Source organism: Haematobia irritans, chromosome 2, assembly GCF_050003625.1.
Source record: "Haematobia irritans isolate KBUSLIRL chromosome 2, ASM5000362v1, whole genome shotgun sequence".
Classification (NCBI taxonomy): domain Eukaryota; kingdom Metazoa; phylum Arthropoda; class Insecta; order Diptera; family Muscidae; genus Haematobia; species Haematobia irritans.
In genome coordinates, this window is record NC_134398.1 from 91054487 (window position 1) to 91075541 (window position 21055).

Below are 21055 nucleotides of genomic sequence, written 5' to 3' on the forward strand. Positions count from 1 at the left end.
GGTACTACGTTCGGTTTTCGAGTTGAAAATCACTTTATTTTCGCGATTACTTTTCCTGAAATAATCAAATTTATAAATGAAAAAAACATATTCCTGTAAAGTCTTGCCGAAATCTAGAGGATCAAGAAACTGCATCTCAATTAAGTTAATCTATCTGCTTTAAGGTGGGTACTATGTTCGGGTTTCGAGTTGAAAATCACTTTATTTTCGCGATTACTTTTCCTGAAATAATCAAAATTATAAATTAAAACCAAAACATTCCTGTAAAGTCTTGCCGAAATCTAGGGGAACAAGAAACTGCGCATCAATTGGAGTAATTTATCTGCTTCATATTGAACTGTTTTAATAAAGTAACCGCGAAAATTTCAACTCGAAAAGAGAACATAGTACTTACCTTTATATTGAACTGTTTTAATGAAGTAACCCCGAAAATTTCAACGCGAAAAGCGAACATAGTACTTACCTTAAGACTAGAAACCAAGTTTGAACCGCTATGTTTTAAATCTTTGCGTGTATGGTGTAATGAAAAACGGAACATTATATTTGAAAAAGAATAAAACATGCACTCGATTACTAGCTATCACATTGAATAGATGAGTTTTAATAGGTATATTGGTGAACAGTTCTCGAATTTGAAAATCGAGTAAAGTGCATAAGCGTAGGAAGGCTTCTGGGGAGGGGGCTTAGACCCCCCAGAAAAATTTTAGCCCCCCCCAGAATTTGAAAACCTATTTACGATTTTACATTTTTCTAAAAATTAAACAAGTAAATACAACCGCACAAAGTTCCGCTAAAGACTTTCATGCACAATCGAGTTACTTTGGTTGTGGTAGAAGTTGCCGATGGCAATGTTTGAAATCTGATATTTTTATAAAATAAATCTGTGGTTGAACTTTTGATTTAGTTGAATAACTAAAGCTCCTTTATTATTTTGTTTAGTCTGGTTTACTCAATTTAATAAAAAAAAATTAGTAAATCATAAATTAATATCTTAATAATGCTGCAAAAAAGCGTAGTCAAAAAAGAAGTGAAAATGTTCTTTTTGGGTCCGGAAGTGGTGCAAAATTGGCGGAGAAGCGATGAATGTAATATGAAATTGTCATAGAACGAATGTCAACCGTTTCAACAGCCGTTGCAATGAATTTGCATCACTTCTTAAGGTGTTATCCGAATTCAGTGTTTTGAATGTGAATTAAAAAATTTTGTTATATTTTCCCAAATAATTCATTTTTATATTTTTTATGATTTTTAATGCATTCTAACGCTTGTTTGAAACGTTTTCCCTCGAATATTTTCAAAAATTCTATAAAAATTTCTATAATGAATTTAGCATTTTTGTGGCAAAATTTGAATAATTTGTTATCCGAATTCAGTGTTTTGAATGTGAATTAAAAAATTTTGTTATATTTCCCCAAATAATTCATTTTTATATTTTTTATGATTTTTAATGCATTCTAACGCTTGTTTGAAACATTTTCTCTCGAATATTTTCAAAAATTCTAAAAAAATTTCTATAATGAATTTAGCATTTTTGTGGCAAAATTTGAATAATTTGTACCATTTTATTTATTCTTACTTTTTTTTAAAGAGAACAAAAAATTACGCATTAAAATATGAAAAAAATGAAGTAAAAAACTTCCTGTGTAGTTCAAATAATTAACTTCTTTGTGAGGACATTTTTGGAAGAGCTTTTAAAGTTGTGCCTTTAGAACAACTCCCAATTTTTTTTGCTGGGAAAAGTGTGGAACTACTTTTAGTTGTTTTATTATAAATTAATTGTCGAGTTATTTTGATGCCTATATTGTTATTCATTTTTATGAAATAAAACATTAATTGAACCTATAAGTTCAGTCTATAAATTTTCAGCTAGGGGGGACTATAGCCCCCCCTAGGAAAATTGTCTAGCTACGCTAATGGTAAAGTGATAGTTTTTCAGATATTTTTCACCACGCTGCCTTCATCAAAAATAAACAGTGATAGACGCTGGACAGAATATAGCAGAATTGCAACTTATATGTACAATGTGTTTTTATTCGTATGACGCCCATTTTCATGAATCCCCGTTAGTGCTCCGTTAGCTAATAGGTCATACACATTAGGCTCAAAATCTACTACAAGTAGATTTGAAATCCCTTTTTTATAGGGCAATTGACATTTGAAATCTGGGTAGTGGATTTTGGAAGTGTAATGTGAATGAGGTATAACGAACTTTTAAACCGCACTACGGACATATCTGACATCTTGCTTATATATTCCATATGTCAGTTAGGATCTTAACTGCTGAAAAATTCTCAGTTAAAGTTAACCGGAGAGAACATATTTCGATTTTACTTTCTGTTAACTGAGAGTTAAAACCTAACAGAGCTACATGAAATTGGCCGTAAATGTTATACATGGAATAATTTATAAATTTTAATTTCAATTAATAACAGCTAATTTCTCATATCCGAAACGAATGCTTTCTTTCGTCTGAGACAAAACAGCTGAATTTATAAAGCAAAATCAGCTGCTGTTGGTATTTATTGCGCTTTACAGACTATCAGTTATTCCGGACGGAATGTCGGTGTTTGTAAAGAATCTTACAGTGTGTCGGATCGATACGACTTGTTGGCGATGACTAAATAATCGGTAAATGCAACAACTTTTCAGTTTGAGGGTAAATATAATTTTCAACATAAATTCAACTTGACTTGAAATAGCTCATCTTCAATACATCTTCAAATTGTTTGCGAATTACTTCCAATTTGCCAAAATGTTGACGAAATCTTTGAAAAGGTGTTGAAGATAATATGAGAAAACTTTGACAAAACACTACCCTAAAATGCAACGAAAAAACCATGTGATTTCCAATACTTATTTGTGCAACGAAGTTCGTGGTCAATTGCAAGAAATTAAAAAAATGGAAAATTTTATACAAATAAGCAAATAGTTTATAAAAATAGGTAAGTGAAAATAAAAAATGAACTAAAACTTTAAGGAAATCACTAAATGTATATCTCTTTGCAGAAAACTAAAATTATGGAATCTACGTTCTTGAATAAATTAAAAAGCTGACCGATGAAAAAATGGTGGACAATTAACTGGAACTGCTTCAAATAATTTATAATAATTGGTACGTCAATATGAAAAATTAAATCAACACTTTAGAGAAGTCACTAAATTTAAATCTCTTTGCAGAAAACTAAAATCTTTGGATGCTACATTCTTGCAAACATTAAGAAGCTGACCAATGAAAAATGAGTGGCTTATCGACAAGAAAAAGTTTCCAGAAACATTACAAGTGCAACCAATTAAAATTGTTAAAAACAACAAATTGTTGAAATCAACAACTTCTGGATGAAAATGTGCATCACATCGTCAGTTTAATTCATATTGTTACGAATTTGATAATTATAGATATAAGTTTATTTAAATTAGTTTCCGTTAATTTAAAATTTAAAATTGTAACGATAAAATTTCGCTATCACTTGTTGGAATCATCTATTCATTTTCTAGTATTTTCCTGAATTTCTTTTATGTTCTTTTGTTTGCTTACCGAAATGTTAGTTCTTACTCTCTCATAGAATAACAACCCCTTTGCTTTGTTATTTTGCTTTCTCATTTCATCTCATTGTCTATTGTCATTGTTGTTGTAGTAATGCGAGCATATATCTATGTGAGTGTGTATGTGTTTGGCAGCCACCAGACGAATTACTTAATGGTCGTAGATCCTTCTAGCATTGTCTAAGAATGTTCTGGCGTTGCCAGAATATTGTAGTGCTACCAGAATGTTCTCGTATTGCCACACCGTCATATATAAAAGCGCTCGCATGCTGCTTGCGAGTCAGTCTTAATTAAAGCGTCAAACGAATAACTTCAGTGTGAACGAATTGTAAAGTGTGAAGTCATAGTAAATAAATTGTAGATTGTCGTTATTTAAAAGAACTGTGTTTTAATTGTCGGGTAATAAAAAAACGCCTAAATATAAAAAAACGTAACAATTGGTGTCGGAAGTGAAATAACGGAAAAAAAATCTACAATGAAGTTTAATGAGCTTCGTGTGGAAGACTTAAAAAAGGAATTGAGCAAACTGGAGCTGCCGACAACAGGAAACAAGGCTCAATTACAAAAGCGACTACTGGAAGAGTTCGAGCGGCGCAGTATTGATATCGAAACACATGAGTTCGATTATAAGGAAGATCTTGACGAATCAGTAGTAGCCAGCGCCTTGGAAACTCCATCTGTAGCTTCTAATGTTGTTGATTACACATCGATGGTCAATATTTTGAGCAAAATGATGGAAGAAAATTCTCTAAAAATGCAAGAGAATTCTAGAAAAATGATGGAAGCTAATTCTAGAAAATTGGAAGAAAAATTCGACGAAAATTCTAGAATGGTCAACGAAAAATTACAACAAATTTCTGAAGGCATTGAGAAACGTGTGGACCATATAGAAAATCAAATTGTGGAATTGGATAAGAAAGTTCTTTCCGTGGATGAGAAAATTATGGTTCATGATGAGAAGTTTCTGCACATCGAGAAAAAAATGTCAGAGCTGGAAATTAAAGGTGGTCCAGTGCGCGTCATCGAGGGCTCAAAAATCAAAACTCCTGTTTTCGATGGCTCAACGTCATTTGATGTCTTCAAATTCCAATTCGAAATGGTTGCTTCTAGAAATTTGTGGAATGACGATGATAAAGCAATTGAACTTCTATTGGCATTAAAGGGCAATGCTGCTGATGTGATACAAAGCATTCCCGCTGTTTCTAGAAATAACTATAATGAAGTAATAGCGGCGCTTCAACGCAAGTATGGTGGAGAGCACAAGCAAGACATCTTTAGAATGGAATTAAGAGGTAGAGTCCAGAAATCAAACGAGACTCTACAAGACTTTGCAACAGAAGTTGAGCGGTTGGTGCTACTGACATACCCAGGAGAGAGTCACCCACTTGTGGACCGCATCAAAATTGAGACCTTTGTGAATGGCATTCGAGACCCAGACATAAAATGTGCAACATATGCGTCACAAAAGGCTACATTCGCAGAAACAGTAACATTTGCACTTGCGCAAGAAACTGCGAGATTGCTGGCACGGCCTCAAATTCACAAAGTACGCAGAGTAGAGACCGAGTGTGAAGAATCGAAATCTATCATTGACTCGATGAAAGAGGCAATGAAGCAGGTAATGCAAGAATTGAAACAGGATGCAACTAAATCCCGAATCAAATGCTATAACTATCATAAAGGAAATGGCGGAGAGTGGAGTGATCGAGCCATCATCAAGTTCTTGGTGTTCCCCAGTTGTGCTGGTCAAAAAGAAAGATGGAAGTACCCGATTCTGCGTGGACTACAGAAAACTGAATGATGTCACCAAAAAGGACAGTTATCCGCTTCCACGCATTGATGACACGTTGGACACACTAGCCGGAACAACATGGTTTTCTACGCTTGATTTGCAGAGTGGATATTGGCAAGTAGAGATCGCCGAGAAAGACAAGGAAAAGACGGCTTTTGGCGTTAATGGCGGTCTCTGGCAATTCAATGTAATGCCGTTCGGGCTCTGCAACGCTCCGGCTACCTTCGAAAGATTGATGGAGCGGGTACTGAAGGGGTTGCACTGGAAGTCGTGCTTGATATACTTGGACGACATCATAGTGATGGGCAAAACATTTGACGAGCACCTTAAGAACGTGAAAGACGTTATCCAGCAATTGTCAGCCGCTGGTCTACGCCTTAACGCAAAGAAATGCTCCCTTTTCCAGCGGGAAGTTAAATACCTGGGTCATCATGTGACTGCAGAGGGCATATCCACCGATGAAGACATAATCCAAGCTGTCAGAGATTGGCCACGACCCCGAAATCTCCACGAATTAAGAAGTTTCCTTGGGTTATGTACATATTACCGACGATTCGTCCCAAACTTCGCCAGCATCGCCGCTAGTCTCCACAAATTGACGCAAAAAGGTCAGAAGTTCCAGTGGAGCGACGAACAGGAGGATTCATTCCAACATTTAAAAGAACTTTTATGTTCAGCTCCTGTTCTAGCGTATCCTATTCCGGGCGAAAAATTTGTTTTGGATACAGATGCTAGCGCGCATGGTATTGGAGGTGTGCTATCCCAACAGATAGACGGCAAGGAGAAGGTCATCGGATATTTCAGCCGAACGTTGTCCAAGCCCGAAAAGAACTACTGTGTAACGCGACGAGAGCTGCTAGCCGTCATAGAGAGTGTAAAACATTATCATAAATATTTGTATGGACAACACTTCTTGCTCAGGACTGATCACTCAGCTCTACGATGGTTGCTCCAATTCAAGAATCCGGAAGCTCAACTGGCACGTTGGATCGAGAGGCTCCAAAGCTATGATTTCAGTGTCGAGCATAGAAAAGGTGGAAAACACGGTAACGCTGACGCTTTGTCACGTCGACCTTGCAGTATAGAATGCAAGCACTGCTCGAAGGCTAAACACAAGGAGGAGATTGTTGATATTCGGCTGTTACACGTCGAATCTGGAGTGGACTGGCCAACAGAACAGCGTAAAGATCCCATTTTGAACAAAATTATTTCGGCAAAGGAAGAGAACAAGAAGCCCAGTAAGAAAGACATCGCAGCCGAAAGTCCACTTATGAAATCATACTGGGCTCAATGGGATAGTTTAGTTCTAGTCAATGGATCCCTGCAACGTAAATGGGAAAGCGAAGATGGCAAGAGCAGCCGAAATTTGATCATCGTTCCAGATTCCAAAATAAGAGATGTTTTGGCGGAGTTCCATAATGGTCCCAGTGGAGGTCATCTGGGAATAACCAAAACCGCCGAGAAAGTGAAGCAACGATTCTACTGGGTTGGATGCCAGAAATCAATTGCTGAATGGGTAGCCAATTGCGAGAAGTGCATGAAGGCGAAAGGTCCAACAAGGAAAAGTCGAGGTCCTATGCAAGAATATAGACCAGGAGCCCCGTTTGAAAGAATAGCAATGGACGTGGCAGGCCCTTTCCCAGTAAGTGATTCTGGAAACCGTTATGTCCTTGTGGTCATGGATTACTTCAGCAAATGGCCGGAGGTGTATGCAATTCCAAACCAAGAAGCAAAAACGATTGTGGATGTTGTCAACAAAAACTGGATATGTCGCTACGGTGTGCCGTCCGAGATTCACTCAGACCAGGGAAGAAATTTTGAATCGGCCATATTCAAAGAGATGTGTGAATCCCTTGGTATCAAGAAAACGAGGACTACACCATTACATCCGCAATCCGATGGCATGGTAGAAAGGTTTAATCGCACTCTGGAGGAACATCTTCGAAAAGTAGTGGACAACGGCCAGAGGGACTGGGACGAGCATATACCAAAGTTTTTGCTGTCGTATAGATCTGCCATTCATGATTCCACCTCTCGAACACCTGCCAATGTTCTATTCGGAACTGAGTTGAAGTTGCCTGGTGATCTGATATTCGGTGCTAAACCTAATGAGCTCGCCATGGAAGAAAACAGAAACGACATCCCAAACACTTTTGGTGAAGTTCACGAATCAGTGCGCAACAAAATAAAAATGGTCAGCAACAGAATGAAGGCGAGATACGATCGTGCTGTAAATACTGAGGGCTTCCAAGAAGAAGAATTGGTTCTGCTATTTAACCCGCAACGAAAGAAAGGATTGTGTCCTAAACTGCAAACACAGTGGGAAGGCCCATACAAGGTCATCAAGAAGATCAATGATGTTGTATACCGGATTCAGAAGGACGACAGCCCTAGATCAAAGATGAAAGTTGTACATCTGGAACGATTGGCTCCTTACGGAACAGGTTCTGTGCCTGTTCGGGACGAACAGGCTTAAGCGGGAGGCAGTGTTACGAATTTGATAATTATAGATATAAGTTTATTTAAATTAGTTTCCGTTAATTTAAAATTTAAAATTGTAACGATAAAATTTCGCTATCACTTGTTGGAATCATCTATTCATTTTCTAGTATTTTCCTGAATTTCTTTTATGTTCTTTTGTTTGCTTACCGAAATGTTAGTTCTTACTCTCTCATAGAATAACAACCCCTTTGCTTTGTTATTTTGCTTTCTCGTTTCATCTCATTGTCTATTGTCATTGTTGTTGTAGTAATGCGAGCATATATCTATGTGAGTGTGTATGTGTTTGGCAGCCACCAGACGAATTACTTAATGGTCGTAGATCCTTCTAGCATTGTCTAAGAATGTTCTGGCGTTGCCAGAATATTGTAGTGCTACCAGAATGTTCTCGTATTGCCACACCGTCATATATAAAAGCGCATAATTTAAAATTTAAAATTGTAACGATAAAATTTCGCTATCACTTGTTGGAATCATCTATTCATTTTCTAGTATTTTCCTGAATTTCTTTTATGTTCTTTTGTTTGCTTACCGAAATGTTAGTTCTTACTCTCTCATAGAATAACAACCCCTTTGCTTTGTTATTTTGCTTTCTCGTTTCATCTCATTGTCTATTGTCATTGTTGTTGTAGTAATGCGAGCATATATCTATGTGAGTGTGTATGTGTTTGGCAGCCACCAGACGAATTACTTAATGGTCGTAGATCCTTCTAGCATTGTCTAAGAATGTTCTGGCGTTGCCAGAATATTGTAGTGCTACCAGAATGTTCTCGTATTGCCACACCGTCATAAGGCCGGTACTATGTTCATTCTTGCGAAAAATTTTTATGGAAACCATTATTTCGCACATAGAAAGCGGCGTTTTTTTAGGTAGCTTGGAGCGCTATTTTACAGGGAGCGATATTGGATTAAGTTGGTGGTTGTTGCTTGTTTTTACAAAATAACATTTTATTTTTCCTTGGGCAATTGATCTGCTATTCCTTTGATCCTTTGTATAGTTTCGGAACAAAAATATGGTCCGTGTTTGATTTATAAACCCGCACAAATAGTTTTTAATAAATAAATTATTTCTTAATTCACATTGCAAATGGCGCCGTGCTATAAACGTCAGTTTTTCAACACGAAAAAACAAAGTATCACAAATGGAAAAAATTTTGCAAATTTTTCGCATTTTTTGGTTTTGTATGGAGTTTCAACGCGAAAACCGAACAGAGTACCGGCCTATATATAAAAGCGCTGGCATGCTGCTTGCGAGTCAGTCTTAATTAAAGCGTCAAACGAATAACTTCAGTGTGAACGAATTGTAAAGTGTGAAGTCATAGTAAATAAATTGTAGATTGTCGTTATTTAAAAGAACTGTGTTTTAATTGTCGGGTAATAAAAAAACGCCTAAATATAAAAAAACGTAACAATATGCTATTAACAGTTTAAAATGGATATTTTGTGAATTCCTTCTGCTGGAAATCAATTCTAACACGCGGTCCAGTACGTTACTAATTTCAAATTGTCCGCATGTTAATAAATTTTAATGCTGTTTTATGACACCAAAAGGAAGGAAATCGAATTATCAATGCAAAAGTGTTTATTAATAATGTTTAGATATTTAAAGTTTTGTTGTTTGTTCTTATTTGTTGATATGTTTAATAAGATTATTATTTATCAATTGGTATTGTAGTGTATTATGTAGTGTAGTGTATTGTTATATATTTTATTTTGATGAAAATGAATAAATTATACAAAATTCATAGAATTTTGGGTTTGACTTTCAATTTGAAGTGGGTATATCATTCATACAAATTTAGGTTGAAAAGTATTTGCAACGATGTTAATTTTAGATTTGACTCGCATCGAAAATTGTTTGACAAATTATTGAGTAGCGATGCATTTCAATTTGAGGATAACACTTGAGATATTATTGCTAATGTGTTGAATTTCACTGTTGAGGGTAATGTCTGTTTTTTGTTGAGAACGCGATTTTCTCAACAATTTCTCAACTTGAATATTACCCTAATCCTTTGAAAAAATGTTTGAAAAATTATCGAAATTTAGCATTTTTCAAACGTTTGTGTTTATTGGGATAGTCTGTAAAACGCATAACTTATTTATGCGAAATAATATGCCTGCCTATTTTTTCGTGCGAAAAATCCAGGGTTGTATTTATATGTATCTGAAAATACTCAAAACAAAGATTTCGGATTTATTCCGCGTTAACGTTTTTATATGGAGTATAACAGTATAAAACACTTTATTAAAAGTACAAAAATATATATGAAGACGATAACATTTTTATCAAGTATCTGCAAATTATGGATGGAAAAGATCCAAGGAATTGATTGCAAATAATTTTATATTTCTAAATTAGTTAATTAAAAAAAGTAACCGTGAAAACAAGCTGGTTTTCAGCTTGAAAACGGAACATAGTACTCAGCTTAAAGGTGAGTACTATGTTTGGGGTTTCCACCAAAACACTAAATTAAAAGTACAAATATATTTATGAAGACTATTATATTTTGATCAAGTCTTGCCAAATAATGGATTGAAAAAGTCCAAGGAATTGATTGCAAATAATTTTATATTTCTAAATTAATTAATTAAAATAAGTAACCGTGAAAGCTGGTTTTCAGCTTGAAAACTGAACATCCCAGCAAAAAATTAAGCACTATTTCAGCAGGATTATAAGGGAGAGAGGCAGTACCAACTGCTTACAAAAGAACCGAATCAGCGCTGATTTTTGTGGGCGATGTCCCGATTTATAGCAGCTTCAACATAGCGCTGATATAATTGCTCATTTCAATAACAATATTGCTCAGAAGCAATATTGTTATTGGTATGAAGGAAAACAGCACTACCTTTCGCTCATCTATACTGCATGAATTGGTTGCAATAACGTAAACGAATGATCATAAACTTATTTGATTACTCGTTTACGTTATTGCCGCCGATACATGCAGTATGGCTGCACTGCCTACTTTATTGCCTACCAAAAAGCGCAACTAAATGTTAGTGCTGAAATATTTTTTGCTGGGATAGTACTCAGCTTTAAGGTGAGTACCCTGCCAGCATTTCAAAGTTCCATTTCATCCTCATCGCTACCACAAACTCGTAAATGTCACCACTACCATCGCGAACTGTGATGGGGGAAGCATATCAAAAAGTACAAAATGTACATGAAAGTATTTTGCCATCTCTACTGTTAGAAGAGCCATTTTATTTTTTTGAAACGCCAAGCGCAACCAGCTTGTTATATTTTATTTAAATAAAAACGAAAATAAAGTTCTGAAAACATAGCTATTACGCTTAAAATTGTGAAAGGTATATGGTGAACAATTTTCGACTTTCCAAATAGAATAAAGTGATTGTTTTTCAAATATTTTTCCAGGCACGCTGTCTCCATCGAAAATAAACAAACTGGCTGATAGACGCTGCAATATGTAACTTGCTACTTAGAACTCAACATCATTCTTTTATTAATGCAGAAAATTATGTTAAATGTGATGAGATAAACCGAAAAATGTTATATTTATAAGAAATTATAAATGTTTAATCAAATCAATAAACATCTACACAATCGTGTTTTACTTGACCACAATGATTCTTCTACAATTATCTTAAAATGCACTTTTTCTGATAGTTTGCAGGGGTTCTTATTGGCGTCCTTCGAAATTGATCTAAATAGGCACCTAATAATTGCACTGATGAGAAACTTTTTCGTAGTAACTTGGCGTGGTACAACTTCTCAATAGTGACGGCGCTCTTCCGACGAGTTTTTGATGTCGTATATGATTGTTTTCGACGTAGTGGGGATTCTCAGAAGCGCCCCCAAATTCAAAAAAAATGTTGGCAGGGGTACTATGTTCGTATTTTTCACCAAAACACTAAATTAAAAGTACAAAAATCTATATGAAGATGATTATTTTTATAAAAAGTCTTGCGAAATAATGAATGGAAAAGATCTAAGGAATGGATTGTGAACCATTTTGTATTTATAATTTAATTAAATTAAAAAAGTTACCGTGAAAATAAGCGGGTTTTTAGCTTGAAACCTGAACATAGTACTCAGCTTTAGCCGCTAAAGGTGAGTATTAAGTTCGAGTTTTTCGCTAAAGGCCGGTACTCTGTTCGGTTTTCGCGTTGAAACTCCATACAAAACCAAAAAATGCGAAAAATTTGCGAAATTTTTTCCATTTGTGATACTTTGTTTTTTCGTGTTGAAAAATTGACGTTTATAGCACGGCGCCATTTGCAATGTGAATTAAGAAATAATTTATTTATTAAAAACTATTTGTGCGGGTTTATAAATCAAACACGTACCATATTTTTGTTCCGAAACTATACAAAGGATCAAAGGAATAGCAGATCAATTGCCCAAGGAAAAATAAAATGTTATTTTGTAAAAACAAGCAACAACCACCAACTTAATCCAATATCGCTCCCTGTATAATAGCGCTCCAAGCTACCTAAAAAAACGCCGCTTTCTATGTGCGAAATAATGGTTTCCATAAAAATTTTTCGCAAGAATGAACATAGTACCGGCCTTAAGGTGTGTACTATGTTCGTTTTTCGAGTTGAAAATCACTATATTTTCGCGATTACTTTTCCTGAAATAATCAAAATTATAAATGAAAACAAACATATTCCCGTAAAGTCATGCCGAAATCTATAGGAACAAGAAATTGCGCATCAATTGAGTTAATTTATCTGCTTTATATTGCATTGTTTTAGTAAAGTAACCGCGAAAATTTCAACTCGAAATGCGAACATAGTACTTACCTTTAAAGTGAAAACTAAATCAGTAAGAAAAATGCATGAAATTTTTAGTGAAAAAATTACGATTTTAGCGGCTAAAGGTGAGTATTAAGTTCGAGTTTAGCCGCTAATTTTCACTAAAGTGAAAACTAAATCAGTAAAAAAGTCATAAAATTATACATATTTGTTGCAGATTTCATTATAACTTGATGGGGAATATCCCAAAGTAAATTTGCACAAAGTTTGTATTCATTAAAATGGATTACTAAAGAAAAGTAATCGTGAAAAAATGAGGATTTTAGGGGCTAAAGGTGAGTACTATGTTCGGTTTTTTCACCAAAACACGAAATTAAAAGTACAAATATATTTATGAAGACGATTATATTTTGATCGAGTCTTGTCAAATAATGGATGGAAAAGACCCAAGGATTTGATTGCAAATAATTTTATATTTCTAAATTAGTTAAAGGCCGGTATGCACCTCTAGCGAAATTTTCGGTAGCAAAAATTTATTTAAGTCTACAACAAAAAAACAGGGCTGTGTACACAAATTTTAAACCAGCCAATCGCTTTTAAAAATTGTTAATATATGTTCCAAATATTCCTCAAATAATTTTTTTATTATTTACAGACCTTTTAAAACTTTTACGCACACAATGATTGTAATAAATTAAATGTTTGCTGCCAAAACATGCTTTTGACAACCCTGTTATTTTCATTAGAGGTGCGTACCAGCTTACGAAATTGAACGCTACCGAAAATTTCGTTAGCATAAATAGCAATGCATTTCTTATGGCAATGAAATTTTTCGCTAGAGGTGCATACCGGCCTTAATTAAAAAAAGTAACCGTGAAAACAAGCTGGTTTTCAGCTTGAAAACTGAACATAGTACTCAGCTTTAAGGTAGGTACTATGTTCGGTTTCCGAAGCGAAATCCCATACAAAACCAAAAATGCGAAAAACTACCGAAATATTTTTTCATTTGTGGTACTTTGTTTTTTTTTTTCGAGTTGAAAAACTGACATAAAGTGCATAGTCCCTAATTAGTTCGGCTTTAAATTTTTCCATATGTTGAGATTAGTTAGTTTCAAAACATGGCGCCATTTGTAATGTGAATTAAGAAATAATTGATTTATTCAAATGATTTGTGTTAAATTAGAATACAAAAGTGGTTCGCGTTGTTATTTAAAAATGCAATTCGATTGACGAAATAAAAATAACGGAGTGCTATATGTATATAACATATATAACAGCATCTGGTTCTGTAGCCGTTTCTGCCACAGTAGCGTCTGCCCTCACATCCCTGACACCCACAATTGCAGCCACTACATCAGCTACAGTGAACAACTCCAACATAGCACCCTCAACGCCTGCCACGACCACAGTGGCTGTGACCGCAAATATTGTATTGCAACAACCAAATACAACGGCCGCCCAAGTAGTGAGTGGTCCCATTGGGGTGGCAGCAAATACTCCAACATTAGCCACTATTACTAATTCTTCAAATGCAATATCGACTGTTGCTGCCGTTAGTAATACAAATGCAATACTAATGCAATGGTGGTTTCACAATCATCCACAATAGTATCACCAGCAGCTGGATCGAATATTGTTGTTCCCACCACTACAATGGCTTTAGCAGGAGCTACCGTGGGACTTAAGTCTGGTCCAGATATTACAATGACATTGAACCGTATAAATACGGCAGAGAATGAAGTTGATGTGGAGGAATGTTTACCAGGTGATGTTGTTAAATTGGATTTTGCTGGCGAAGAAGTGGCTGGGTGAAATTTTACCCCTAAGGAATGTCTTCTAGGAGTTTCCAATCGGCGACCGGTGCCCGTTGGAAACTCCGCCTATTACAACAGTACCATCATCGCTTCAGCCATCAGCAACAATAGCATTCCATCAGCGTCATATTGTAGAGATACAACCAGGCCACCATTTATCATCATCCCCTGCTAATTTAGAATTGACTAATGTTATGCAACATAATGTTTGCACAGAACACGAAGAAGTAGAAGAAGCTAATTGTCATAATACTGCAGATGTAATCGATGAAGATTTCTTTTTTAAAATATGCTTAAAAACGATTTCGTCTTATCTCTGTAAACCCAGTGCTTCTACATTCAACACCCATTTTTTACAAAGAAATGAATTGTACTTTTTTTATTATTTTACCGCTCCTCGTAATTGCTCCCTTTTCTATTTGTTAAGCGAGCTCGTTTTTTGTGTGTAAGAGGCGTAAATGAATGAGAACTGAACAAAAGAAATGTTAATGCAATTGTAATTTTTAATGGAAACAACATGAAAGCTAAATATGAGAAATGATAATTAAAAATTTTTAAATATAACAATATTAATGAAAGAAAGCTGATAGTCCAGAAAAGAAAACATTGTGTTCTAGGGTCTTTAATTAGTGTATAAATGTACAAATTAATAAAAACTCATAATAAAATTATAATCGAACTTGTCTTATTTTTATATACCGGGGTATAGGTAATTGGGTGGTCTTATACGTTTTATACTTTTTAATATAAAATTAGTAAATTTTTCTGAACAAAGTTATATCCAAAATAAATGTTTATAGTAAATAATTAAATAATTTTTATTTAAATAGCAAAATAATTTTCTTGTATTCATCATTTGTCCAAAATGATTGCGATAGGCTGGAATGAAACGATTTAATTTCGTTGTGGCTTTTAAATTTCAGTTAGCGGCATTCTTGCATTTTATCAATTCAAAACACTGGTTGAATTTCATAACGTGACTGAAATAGTTATTGGAACTTATACATTGGGAGAGTATAACATCCTTCAGTAAACCAGCCAATTGCTTCTCAATGTATTAATTTCAGTCAACGAAGAGTCTGGTATAGAACACTAACATCCCTTTGTGACGAAATATAAGTCGGGAACAGTGACTTTGGCTTAGGAACTACCCTTGAACTTGAGTTATGGGCTTAAGTTGGTTGTTCCCCCCGATGTAACAATATTGGCAAATGAAATGGCGTTATTATCCTTTGTGGAAACTGTGGTGGTGACCACTGGAGTTGAAATTGCTAGTGAGGCGGCAACAGCATGTGCATAAGTACACTCTTGTCCACTGTTAATGCAATGCGATTATGTAGATATTGTGGACACCAACGAATTAAGTTTGTTGCTGAACGAATTATGAACCCATTGCTGCGGATGATGTAAAAGATTGCATAACACCGGAATTATATGTTTTTTTGATGTGCGTTACAAATTGACGGTATCCATTTGGAAAAGCTGAAGAAGACAATGTACCACATGTTGTAAAAGCTGTTGCAGAATGTGGTAAGACACCAGGAGTAGAGCGGCTGGAGCTTTATTCTTAACAATTATTAGTGTCCAGTGCTGTATGAGATTTTTTAGCAAAACAATCCAAAAACTGGTAGAAAAACACTTTTCAAAACAATTATCATGAATGCGTGTATGTAAACAATCAGCTGCTGCGTATGTATAAGTAAAAATAGTATGACATTTGGCGATGTTGTCAATTAAATTGCAGAGAAATAAACGCGGAATAGCTCCAAAATAGCTGTTTTCTTCGTTCGAAATGTATTGTCAACACTCTCATTTTTCAACGCGAAAGAATGGTTAAGTGAAGTTTTTTTCGTGCCAACAAACATAGTACCCACCTTAAAATCGTAATTTTTTCACTAAAGTGAAAACTAAATCAGTATAAAAAGGCATAAAATTATACATATTTGTTTCAGATGGGGAATAGCCCAAAGCAAATTTTCACATAGTTTGTATTCCTTAAAATTGATAATTAAAGAAAAGTAATCGTGAAAAAATGACGATTTTAGCGGCTAAACTCGAACTTAATACCCAGTCTCATTCACGCACATTCACGAGAGTTGCTTCAGATTTTATTCACTACTCATGTGATTCACGCGTGTCACGCGCACACCTCTAATTGAAAATATACGGATTTCGACATTCGATTTACAGAGACCTCTAGCTCTTCACTTTTGCAATTACAAAGCTGCCTCTTAATATTTAATGCTCTTTGGCTTGCAGCTGACTGCCATCAGACGCATAGAATGCTAAAGTTAGCAGTACATCAATCATAAAAACTAACATCAAGTTAAGAAAAATATACGAAAAAATAAGTTGAAAATGGCAAGCACATCTAGGTATTAATAACAATGTTCTTTGTGCGATTATTTTGACATAAAATTTCTTTGCAGAGATACCAACAAAGTATGTTGCTATGCCCATCCCGACGCTCCTCTTATTGAGGATTACCGAGCTGGAGACATGATATGTTCCGAATGCGGTCTTGTTGTGGGAGATCGGGTTATAGATGTGGGATCTGAATGGCGCACCTTCAGTAACGAAAAAAGTGGTGTTGATCCCAGCCGTGTCGGCGGTCCAGAGAACCCGCTGTTAAGTGGAGGTGATCTGTCCACAATTATTGGCCCCGGAACAGGATCAGCTTCGTTTGATGCCTTTGGATCTCCGAAATATCAAAATAGAAGGACAATGAGCAGTTCCGATAGGTCTCTCATTTTAGCATTTAAGGAAATTTCTATGATGGCAGATCGAATTAATTTACCAAAAACAATTGTTGACCGGGCAAATAACCTGTTTAAACAGGTAAGGATAACTTTTTATGTTTTCTATATTTTGAGTGTCTATTCAGTTTGGAAATAAATGCTGTTTCAAAAATTGTTATTGAAAGTATGAATAAGAAACAAAAAACCCAATAAGTCGTTTACATGTACGATGAAGAAGTAGAATATTGACCAAATTTTTTGGAAAAATGGCAGTTTCACTGTTATTTTATTGTAAGCATGTATAAGAAAAAACATAAATTTAACAATTCCTAGCACCAATAATGGGACAATTTTTGTCGACGAGAAAATTGATAAGAATAAGGCTCCTGGCTATGATGGAATCATGGCAAATTTACTGTTGATAAGGATGTATATTACTTTACAGTATCTGGCTATGGTTTTCAATACCATGATTAACGAAGCTGTTTTCCCAGATATATTAAAAATTCAGAAGGTAATACTAATACCAAAATGCACCGACAAAAATATAATTCAAAACTACAGGCCAATATCATCACTTATTACTGTTAGTAAAGTGTTTGAAAATATAATATTCTTGCAGCTGGCTGAGTATCTTGAGGATAATAGATTGTTATTTGGACGTCAGTATGGTTTTATAGTTGATGTAATTGATACTATATGTAATGGAATAGACAGTAGGAGGAAAGGAGTGGCTGGCGTGTTCTTTGACCTGGCTAAGGCATTTAAGTTGGTAGATCATCCTACTCTCTTGAGGAAACTTGAAGTTATGGGGGTATCTTCTAACACACTTTTATTATTCAGAAGTTATTTAATAGTAATTTAATAGAGTAGTATCCTGTTGTTGTATTATTGTTAGTATATTAATGTTAGAAATAAGAGAATTGTTTTGAGTAGTATTTAAAATGTTGATTTAAGTAACTGTATAAGGCCTTTGTAAGGCTTAGTTACATATGAAAATAAATAAATTAAAAAATAGGAGGCAGTATGTACAAGTGGGGGAAGAAAAAAGCGATATACTTCCTGATATATGTAGGGTTCCTCAGGGCAGCGTACTAGGACCTTTGCTATTTAACATTCACTACCGAAATTAACCTAACGATAAAAACTTTTATTTTTCTTCTGTTTTTAATTTTACTAACAGCATGTAGAATAAAAATTGTCATTTTGATAACGCACTTTTATTACTTCAAGAGCTATATGACCTTGTTCTGAAAACTTGATTCTTGAATTGTGACAAAATAGCTTTACGAAAATAGACGCTATTTGGCCTATAATTTTGTTCAAAGTGTGAGAAAAAATACAAAAAAGAACCCGTAAAAGTATCAGCTATAGTTTTTGTATAAAACTCGATTTACTAGGAACATACAATAAACGTACTGTACTTTCCATTTACTAGAAAAGTACAGTACGTTTATTGTTAAGGAAGTTTATAAAAATGTATTTTAGACCTCACCAATATGGACAATATTTATAGCTTATTTAGATTAAAGCCTCTACTTTAAAAGAACATCGAGAAATAAATCGAAACTAAGTGGAAAAATAGAATTTGGTGTCTTTTTCGAATGTCCTTCTAAGTGGTAGTGGTAATTGGTAGTGAAAGGGTTAAGATCTATATCGATGATTTGAAGAATGTTAAATTCTTCGGGAAATTATATATGTTCACGGATGACATATGCCTTATTTATAACTATGATTTTCCAGAAGTATTGAAAACGCAGATTGAGTATGTTGCATCTGTCTTAAGTGAGTATTTGAGGGCTAACAAATTAATATTAAATTCCACTAAAACAAAGTTTATTAGATTTCGCCCTTATGTTTTGAGAAATGATACAAATCTCAGTGTACATATAGATGGAAATGAGATTTTTGAATCTGAAAGTGTGAAATACCTCGGTGTAAATCTGAGTCAAAACGTTTCGTGGGAAAGTCATATAAATCAAATGAAGTCGAAGATATCTGCTGGTATAGGAATGTTACACAAATTTAAAAACAAACTTAACGTCGAATCTAAAATTATGCTCTATAATTCTCTTGTGCATTCACATTTATCTTATTTGCCAATGATTTATGCAGTAAGGAATACTGTATCTTTAAAATCCTTACAGGCTGCACAGAATAGGGCTTCGAATATTGTTTCAACCTTCCACGAAGATTTCGTACAATTGATACAGAGAGCATGCTCGGAATATCTTGCCAATTAGTGGTCTTTGTAAACAGCAAATAAATATGTATATGCAAATAAATATGTATATGATTTTAGTAAAGCTTTTGACCGGGTGAATCATAAGCTCTTGTTATAAAGGGTGATTCTTTTGAGGTTAGGATTTTCATGCATTAGTATTTGACAGATCAAGTGGGATTTCAGACATGGTGTCAAAGAGAAAGATGCTCAGTATGCTTTGACATTTCATCATGAATAGACTTACTAACGAGCAACGCTTGCAAATCATTGAATTTTATTACCAAAATCAGTGGCAGAAAATCCGCTTTTTTATCGACAAATTTTGTTCAGCGATGAGGCTCATTTCTGGTTGAATGGCTACGTAAATAAGCAAAATTGCCGCATTTGGAGTGAAGAGCAACCAGAAGCCGTTCAAGAACTGCCCATGCATCCCGAAAAATGCACTGTTTGGTGTGGTTTGTACGCTGGTGGAATCATTGGACCGTATTTTTTCAAAGATGCTGTTGGACGCAACGTTACGGTGAATGGCGATCGCTATCGTTCGATGCTAACAAACTTTTTGTTGCCAAAAATGGAAGAACTGAACTTGGTTGACATGTGGTTTCAACAAGATGGCGCTACATGCCACACAGCTCGCGATTCTATGGCCATTTTGAGGGAAAACTTCGGAGAACAATTCATCTCAAGAAATGGACCGGTAAGTTGGCCACCAAGATCATGCGATTTGACGGCTTTAGACTATTTTTTGTGGGGCTACGTCAAGTCTAAAGTCTACAGAAATAAGCCAGCAACTATTCCAGCTTTGGAAGACAACATTTCCGAAGAAATTCGGGCTATTCCGGCCGAAATGCTCGAAAAAGTTGCCCAAAATTGGACTTTCCGAATGGACCACCTAAGACGCAGCCGCGGTCAACATTTAAATGAAATTATCTTCAAAAAGTAAATGTCATGGACCAATCTAACGTTTCAAATAAAGAACCGATGAGATTTTGCAAAATTTATGCGTTTTTTTTAAAAAAAAAAGTTATCAAGCTCTTAACAAATCACCCTTTATAAGCTGGATAGGATTGGATTGGCCATTACACTTTTGGCTTGGATTTCGTCGTATCTTGATTACCGTACGCAGATTGTGTCTTTTGGTGATTCCTATTCAAGGTGCTTTGATGTCCCATCAGGTGTGCCTCAGGGTAGTCATTTGGGGCCTGTCTTATTTTTGTTATTTATAAACGATTTACCTCAGTCCGTAGTTAACTCTAGGATTGTGGATGGGAATTTTCTCCTGACTGCTAGAGCTACATTGTCTGTGTATGCCACCACTTTTATCCTTTCTTTTTCTAGGGAAACCAGAAGGTTGTTTATGGCAACGTTCCAAAGAAGAGATGATAGAACTCCTCCTTGGAGTGCCTCTCTTCACATACTTTTGTTTGTTTGCTTGTCCCAGTGTGGCTGAAATACGTTGCTTCGTTAGAAGTTGGTCTAACAGCCTAAGTATTTATTTATTTTATTTTATTTATTTGTTTTTATTTATTTATTTATTGCCTCACATACAACAAGATTTATAATCTTATAATTACAGTATGTGACATAAAATATTTCAGATGTTACATAGATTGTTTAGGAAAAAAACATAACTACATGAAATAGAGTTAATACTAGTTATGGCTAGGTAACAATTTTAAAGGAAATAAAAAATATAACAATATTTAACAATTCGATTAAAATT

General features: G+C 35.0%; 1 protein-coding gene across 2 annotated transcripts in view; it reads left to right on the plus strand.

Moving 5' to 3' along the window:
• Window positions 1–16591: 16591 nt before the first annotated feature.
• TfIIB (transcription factor IIB) overlaps window positions 16592–21055 on the plus strand; it is a 53426-nt gene continuing 48962 nt past the window's right edge. For both annotated transcript variants that reach the window (XM_075295577.1, XM_075295578.1), the window contains exons 1-2: window positions 16592–16745; window positions 16800–17208. In XM_075295577.1, the coding sequence (XP_075151692.1) occupies window positions 16729–16745; window positions 16800–17208 (426 nt within the window). In that variant the 5' untranslated portion in view covers window positions 16592–16728. The remainder of the gene's footprint in view (window positions 16746–16799; window positions 17209–21055) is intronic.